The 8,346-nt window shown below is 46.5% G+C and overlaps 1 protein-coding gene across 1 annotated transcript in view; it reads left to right on the forward strand.

Annotated features, from left to right (window-relative positions):
- Positions 1-1,220: 1,220 nt before the first annotated feature.
- The window catches only part of LOC137784556 (venom phosphodiesterase 1), a 21,324-nt gene continuing 14,198 nt past the window's right edge, over positions 1,221-8,346 (forward strand). The window contains exons 1-9 of the mRNA XM_068575329.1: positions 1,221-1,259; positions 1,988-2,075; positions 4,057-4,191; positions 4,298-4,423; positions 5,520-5,580; positions 6,065-6,162; positions 6,413-6,492; positions 7,597-7,716; positions 7,949-8,058. Coding sequence (XP_068431430.1) covers positions 1,221-1,259; positions 1,988-2,075; positions 4,057-4,191; positions 4,298-4,423; positions 5,520-5,580; positions 6,065-6,162; positions 6,413-6,492; positions 7,597-7,716; positions 7,949-8,058 — 857 coding nt within the window. The remainder of the gene's footprint in view (positions 1,260-1,987; positions 2,076-4,056; positions 4,192-4,297; positions 4,424-5,519; positions 5,581-6,064; positions 6,163-6,412; positions 6,493-7,596; positions 7,717-7,948; positions 8,059-8,346) is intronic.

Raw genomic sequence — 8,346 nt, forward strand, 5'->3', positions numbered from 1 at the left:
CCCCTGAGGGATATTTTAGCCATGTGAAACCAAATGTTATCACTTACTTACTCAATGAACTGTTTCTGCTTACACTGGAGGTGATGCACCACAGACATAGCAACCTGATGACCTCATGTTGTAAATAGTTTGTATTTTTCCCATGGCAAGACGCTACAGCCAAGAACATCCAAAACTGTAGATTTCTCCAAAATTCATCAGAAGTTAGAAGCATTAGATTATGAGTCATGATTGAGGAGTCATGAGTGCAGGCTTCCGCCTGGTCCTGGCTCGTCTCAAAACCTGGTACAATTCATGTACCGCCAGAATAAGAGTACAGAGGACGCCCTCTCTCACCTGGACAACCACAACACCTACGTGAGAATGCCGTTCATGGATTTCAGTTCAGCATTTAACACCAACATCCACTCAAAACTAAATGCTAAACTAGGTGAGCTTGGCAATCCCACCTCCTGGACCCTCACCAAGAACACTGGCGTCCCACAGGGCTGTGTGCTGGGTCCTCTCCTCTTTTCTCTGTTCACCTTTGACAGCACACCTGTACATGGTTCCAACACCATCATCAAGTTGGCAGACGTCACAACTTCTCTCTACCTGTTCTTGACAAGGACGAGGACCCAGACGAGGATTGTTGCTCCGCTTTATTGCTGTCCGTGTCAAGTTCATGAAGTCATAGGTCGAGCTCAAGGTTTCCGATCAATCAATTGTACCATCCAATCTTCTTTGATGCAGCGAGTGTGCAGTCAATGTTTCACATCATCTCATCATCATTAAAAGTCCATTATCAGCTATTAGTTGCTGCAGTTAATCTTTATACCCGTCTCATAAACCAATCAATGTTTCCAAAGAGATCAGCCTTTATTGACATTAAAGCAATTAGACCGTCTTACATTGGACGTTTGGATCTATATGGTGGCTGTTTGATGAGTGTATTCCAGGTCAACACCTGTTCCCTCCTCATGTCTCCTGCACCAGGTGAGTTTCCACAGTTAATCACAAAGTCAGATAAGCATCGCCGACTGTCGTTCGGCAGACGCGTCAACGCAGAAACGAGAGTTTATCTCGTCGTTCCCGACAATCGGTGACTTATCTGTTGCTTACACCTACAGTCCAAAAGGTCACTGCGGCACTATTTAGCGCCGGCATGTGCTCCTCTTCCATCGGTCTGCTGCCTGTCTTTCTGTCTGGGAGATTGTGTGACCGCCACCTTCACGGGAATCATGGCTTTTGTGAAGGGGCCGCAGAAAAAGAAGATTATTGTGAGTATCTGCTTTTGATTCTGAGTTCACGGTTTCATCGGGAAAGACACGATGCCCGGTCTCAGGTCTTCTTTGTTCATGGTTTATCATGAAAATAGCTTTAGGAAAATAAAGCCTGTTGTACCTCTGACAGTTATATCCCATTAATGTAGCACACAGGGGCGAGAATACATAACCGGTTCTGGTTGTTTTAGGGACATTATAAGTTATTTTGTCAGAGTTTCATCCAGATGAAATACTCTCTCATGAAACATGTCATTTATTCATGCAGTATGGATGAAAAATATATTAAGCTAATGTCATATTTTCTGGCAAAAACAATCGATAAATTGGAAGAAATCCGATTGTATGAAACCAAACAGTAATGTCAGTTTAATCCAGCAAATTAAATTAAATATTGTGTAAATCAAGGACCTTGATTTCAAGCTTTAAATCACATAACCAGAGATCAATAGAAAACGATTGGCATCGATTACTGATTATTGGTTTTATTTCCAGGAGTTAAGACATAATCACACTCCAGTTTTTAACTGATTGGCTCTCATAAGAGGATTAAAACATTGGAATAGGAGACTAACAATGACATCATCACTTTTCATGTCCATTAAATCGATCACAACATTTTTTGTGTTAGTGATTTTTTGACGTTTGTTTGTGTCAGAACAAACTATAAGAACATGTATCTGTGTGTGTGTGTGTGTGTGTGTGTGTGTGTGTGTGTGTCACAGGTCGGTGTCCTGGCTGTATCCGTTGTGACCCTAATCCTGGGACTTGGACTTGGTCTTGGACTGGACTTGCAGAAATGTCGAAACAAAGGTGCCGTCAGAGACACATTCACATGAAAGTCTCTGCACTCTCAAACCTTCGAGCGTCAGACACAAAGTTCACAAACTCGCTGCCTCATCACGTCTCGTGAAGCAGTTTTAGACAAGTCAGGGTCGCGACCTCGTGGATCCCACCACGGAGAAGGCGTGACCCGCCATGCTCTGCCTCCGATTGGCTTAATCCAACCAACGAGGGCAGTCGATTCGAGCCAATGGGCGGCAGAGTAGAGCGGCTCAGGCTTCGTGCCGTGGCTCACAGTGAACCGGCAGCGCCTCCTCGTGACAGTACCTGTCTTTTCAAAAGTGTACTTTCAACGTAGGTAGACAGTTTTTACGTCTACTCGCGCAATCAAAGTACTTGGTCGGGGCCAAGAAAAGATTTGGTTGGGGGATAAAATAAGTTACGCAACTTGTTGAAAGTCTGAACGTTATGAAACAAAATGGCGGTAAAATATCTCGACGGAGAACGACTAAAAGTCTGTTTGACGTGTTGTTCCCTCGGATGGATGGATGGATGGATGGATGGATGGATGGATGGATAGATGTAAAAAACTACAACATTGAGGCAATGTTGTAGTTTCCTGAAGCCGCCGCTGAATGTCACTGATGATCCATAATTAAATTTCACAAAACCGACTCGACTCAAAAACACCTCGCTGTCGTCGGCCAACATTCACTCATTTTTTCAAGCCGAGTCATTTGAGTTTCCTGACGCGCAACATTCCTCGAGGCGAGCTGCTTGCTGAGCTCAGCGAGCAGAAGAACGAGCTCACGAGGACCAGTCATGAGGTCCGTTGGTCTGGTTTCGCTGACTCAGCATTGTGATGTTCAGAGAGCACACGAGCAGTTTGTCTTCAGGTCTTTAACGTCGTCATGAGGAGACAATGCCGGGGCCGACGCACACAAACATTTATGAATATTAAACCCCAAAATGTGCTGCTTTTGTATCTGAGATCCAGACGTCAGAGATTCATTCATCTTCATTCATAAACAACGTGAACATCGCATGAAATCAGGGATTCGTCAATGCTTTCAATGTAAACTTTAATCTTCATACGATGGTCTTTATTACAATATTCATCCATAAAGACCCAGTGTAGTTTACGATGGAGTTCATGGGGATGGAGCCCATAACCATCGGCTCTTTATGGGTTTTATTTTACGACCTGTTGTGTCCTAGTTGTCCTTCGAGTTTTGCAAAATGTACATTTTTCAACTTGTAAATGTATTGTTTCGTCCTAGCAAAGGTCAAAGGTCACATCTCACATCCACTTTGTCCTCCAGAGTCATTTTTTTACACGAGTGAAGTCAGCAGGTGATTCACACCTGATGCGGCATGTGACACCACATGGTGATGGCATGTGACACCACGTGGTGATGGCATGTGACATCACGTGGTGATGGCATGTGACACCACGTGGTGATGGCATGTGACACCACGTGGTGATGGCATGTGACACCACGTGGTGATGGCATGTGACACCACATGGTGATGGCATGTGGTGTCAACATTAGAGATGCTTATTTGTATGTGAATTAATACATATTTTTGCCAGAATTTTAATAACTCGTCCTATTAATAGGGTAAAGAAATAAAGTAATGATATCATGAGAAGTTATTTACTATCATAAATCATAAAACACCAGAATAAATATAGAAAGACGTCGTTACAACAGACGTTTGGTTTGACAAGCGAGTTCAATAACGATGTGTTCAACGTGATGTCAACCATTGCCTCGCTCCATTGAGCAAACACAGCTGATGACTGGAAGCTTTTTCCCTCCAGAATACATAAATAAATGAATAAATAGTCTGACAGCAGACGGTGACACCAGACAAGGATGAAAGAAACTTGAAGTGCATTTTATTCCTAAGTGTTTCTCTGATTGTTGCAAACAATGGCCGAGGCGCCAGCTGGCCGCCATCTTTCTTCCCGTCTAAAGAGAGGCTGTGGTCCTCTCTCTCGTCCCAGTCGTGCCTCACACGTCCTGCAGGGGTCGCTGCTACGAGCCGTACGACGGCGACGTCGCCGGCTGCAGGTGTGACCAGAACTGCAAGGCCAGCGGCGGCTGCTGCTCCGACTACGACGACATCTGCACCGTCCCCGGTGAGCCGCCGCCGCCGCCGCCGACCTCCACGCTTTCACCATTTCTGCAAACACCAAAATGTGATGCACTTTCCACGGTTCACCGACTCCATCCTGCCCCCTGCAGCCCAGCAGTGGGAGTGCAGCAAGCTGCGCTGCGGAGAGACGAGGCTGCCGCAGAGCCGATGCCACTGCAGCCACGACTGCCTCGCCGCCGGAGACTGCTGCACGAACTACAAACATGTCTGCCACGGTGAGGAGGGGAGGCAGAGCGGGTGAAGGAGAGAGGAGAGTGCATGAAGGAGAGAGTAGAGGATGAAGGAGAGAGTAGAGGGCATGAAGAAGAGAGTAGAGGATGAAGGAGAGAGTAGAGGGCATGAAGGAGAGAGTCCAGGATGAAGGAGAGAGTAGAGGGCATGAAGGAGAGAGTAGAGTGCATGAAGGAGAAAGTAGAGGATGAAGGAGAGAGTAGAGTGCATGAAGGAGAGAGTAGAGGGCATGAAGGAGAGAGTAGAGGGCATGAAGGAGAGAGTAGAGGATGAAGGAGAGAGTAGAGTGCATGAAGGAGAGAGTCCAGGATGAAGGAGAGAGTAGAGGGCATGAAGGAGAGAGTAGAGTGCATGAAGGAGAGAGTAGAGGATGAAGGAGAGAGTAGAGTGCATGAAGGAGAGAGTAGAGGGCATGAAGGAGAGAGTAGAGGGCATGAAGGAGAGAGTAGAGGGCATGAAGGAGAGAGTCCAGGATGAAGGAGAGAGTATAGTGCATGAAGGAGAGAGTAGAGTGCATGAAGGAGAGAGTAGAGTGCATGAAGGAGAGAGTAGAGTGCATGAAGGAGAGAGTAGAGGGCATGAAGGAGAGAGTCCAGGATGAAGGAGAGAGTAGAGGGCATGAAGGAGAGAGTAGAGTGCATGAAGGAGAGAGTCCAGGATGAAGGAGAGATTAGAGGGCATGAAGGAGAGAGTAGAGTGCATGAAGCAGAGAGTCCAGGATGAAGGAGAGAGTAGAGGGCATGAAGGAGAGAGTCCAGGATGAAGGAGAGAGTAGAGTGCATGAAGGAGAGAGTAGAGTGCATGAAGCAGAGAGTCCAGGATGAAGGAGAGAGTAGAGGGCATTGGTTGTGACTTTAATTTGTTGGAAATAGATCTGATTTAAACAATGGCCACTAAAGAGACTTTTATGGACCTTTGGTTAAACTTCAACACGGATTCAGACTTTAAGACTTTGTTTGTTCGTCGTTCCTTTCAGCATCTAAGAGCCTCTTGCAAGAATGCACCACAGTTTATCCGTCACAAGGACCTCAAGTGTGTGAAGTTCTCTCGTAGCGATGCTTTCTGTGTTTCCACCTGCAGGAGAGAGACAGTGGGTGGAGGACGAGTGTGAGGATCTGTCGGCGGCCTCGTGTCCTGCAGGGTGAGGATGTCAAACACGACGTGCTCGTCGTTGAGATGTTTTAAACCAGTCTTCTTTCAGACTCGCGGAAAGAAGTTTATTGTGCTACTGTGTGTATTTGTGTATGTACATTACTCAAATTAATCAAAAGTCATCATGAGAAAAGGCCGTAGGCAGACGTAAAACTCGTAATACAATAAACAATCATCTTTATCAAGCGAGTTAAGTTATCATTAGTTCTCTCAAATTGCAATTTTAGTTGTTTTTCAGCCAATCGCAGAAGGAAGTTGAACTAAAATATCTTTCTCACGATCAAAGTTGTTATTAAAGCGATAACTTTTTAACGGAATTGTCTTCAGACTTCCATAAACTCGACGTGTGCAGTCGTTTCCTGAACTCTTGTGCTGCTGGTTGACCCCTGAGACGACCTCTCTCTGTGTGTGTGTCTGCGTCTCATCTCGTGTCCTTCCCCTCCTCTCTCCTTGGTTCCTTTCCTTCCTCGCAGCCTGAAGCAGCAGCCGCTGCTCCTCGTCTCTCTGGACGGACTGCGGGCTGAATACCTGCAGACGTGGAGCGCTCTCATCCCGGTTCTGGACAAACTCAGTTAGTGTCGCCGACTCTTTCTGAACCTTTGTGAACCTTTTTCAACCTTTGTGAACGTACTACCTCCTTCAATTTGTCAGGAATTCGTTAAGAAATCATCGCTCACGAGTCATCCGGCTCTCATGTCCAGCAAAATGAAGGAATCAGCTCATCCATCCTGGGAGAGGTCTCCAGATGACGTCTCTTCCAGCTCAACGTGTCGCTCACAAAGCAGCTCATGTGTTTTTGTCTCCTTTCGTTCACGTTGCAGAGAAGTGCGGCACGTCGGCGCCGTTCATGCAGGCAGCGTTCCCCAGCAAGACGTTCCCCAACCACTACACCATCGTCACGGTAAAGACCCGGCGCCCCCTGCAGGAGAAACAGACTTACATATACGTTCACACAGCTATTGAAACCCCACAGCAACACGCTCCTCCAGAGCACGACGGCGGTCTGATTGAAAGTGAAACCGTACGAGTGTCAGACACAAAGCGAGTGTTCCAGGAACTCTGCTCATCTGAACTGATCGCTTCCAGAACAGACGAGGGAAGAAAAGATTTAAATGACAGGACAGCTTGGTTTCATTTTCAAAATACACTCGGAGGTATTTTTCCACGTTAGTGCGCCGACACTGTTGCTCATGTCGAGGGTTGCAAAACACCGTGAATATTCAAAGTTTCCACGGGAATAAACGGGAATTAACAGGAATTAACAGGAATAAACTGGAAATGTTGGGGTAATTTAACTTTATTTACCTAATCACAAGCAGACATGCATGCAAACATTGATAATACAACTTTTAAAAATTACATTTTTGACATTTTGTGAGTAGAACTTTATTCTTTCATTGAACAACGAAAACATGGACGTTGAATAAAAAAAGGTGTATTCCGTATGATCACTACCCGCCAACACAAATTTCTTTCTTTAGTGTTTTTCCTGAATCCTTTCAGGTCTAAAAGCTTTCTTCCTGGACCTACATGAACTAGTTCAGTTGTTCTTTTCAAGATGCTGCAGCTGTAATTTAAATCTCTCTCTGGCTGCAGTACCACTCTTGGCCTCTATGCAACTCGGCGCTGTCACACTCTCCAGGCGTCAACGTTCAGACGCAACACTGATGACAAAAACGTCAAAAACAGAACGTTTTATGTTTACGTTGATGTTTCTGCAGCTGCGTTCAGGGTCCAGCTGAGCTCGGCCTGCAGAGTCTTGTTCTCAGCTTCGTTTAAGTTCCCTGTTACATGCTTTTGCAAAAAAAAACGTAGGCAAATCTTATTTTTTCAAAATTCCTGTGGAAAGTTTCCGGAAATTTACCGGAAACTTTCCGCCCCTTTGCAACTTACTCATGACTTAGAAGCTACTTGTGACTTCACACCCGATCACGATTAAACTCTCAGCTGCTCGGTTCACGTCCACATCACTTGTACAACATGACGTTCTCCTCTTCCCCCATAGGGTCTCTATCCAGAGTCCAACGGCTTGATTGACAACAGCATGTTCGACCCGGTGTTCAACGCCTCCTTCAGCCTGTCCGGTCCGGAGAAGGACAACCCCGCCTGGTACCTGGGTCAGCCGGTGAGCCTCCTGCGCTGAGATCACATCGACTTCAGCTCTGAGTTTAAGATGCAGACTGGATGAGGGATTCGGAGCGCTTCATTTGAACTGTGGCGTCTTTTCTAGATCAATGTTTAGGTTGCCGATGATGTTTCGGTTCTGCCACGACTAACGGAAGGTTTGACCCGGGATAAGAGTTTAGATGTAGAACCTCCACGGTCAGATGTTTGACCCGTCTGCTGTCTCTTTGTAGATCTGGCACACGGCGAAGCACCAGGGCCTGAAGTCCGGCACCTTCTTCTGGCCGGGATCAGACGTCAAAATCAACGGGAGCTTCCCCGACATCTACAAACCATACAACGGGTACGTAGGACGGCCACGGTCTGACGGCGCCGTGGCGCTCTCTCTCTCTCTCTCTCTCTCTCTCTCTCTCTCTCTCTCTCTCTCTCTCTCTCTCTATCTTAGACTTCCCTCTGAGCGAGGACTCGGTGGAGGTGAAGACTAACGTGTTATTTCTCTGTCGGGTTACCAGACCTCTAAGTGCATGTAGCTTGAGGGTGAGCGCTCACACTGAAGCCGTTTAGCAGCTGCTGACGGCAGCGAACCGTTTATGAAACAGGTTTTCCCATGAGTCAGTGGGGCAGAAGAACA

Source organism: Clinocottus analis, unplaced genomic scaffold (genome assembly GCF_023055335.1).
Source record: "Clinocottus analis isolate CAN_PGR_092001 unplaced genomic scaffold, fCliAna1.0.p SCAF_14, whole genome shotgun sequence".
In the NCBI taxonomy this organism is placed as follows: domain Eukaryota; kingdom Metazoa; phylum Chordata; class Actinopteri; order Perciformes; family Cottidae; genus Clinocottus; species Clinocottus analis.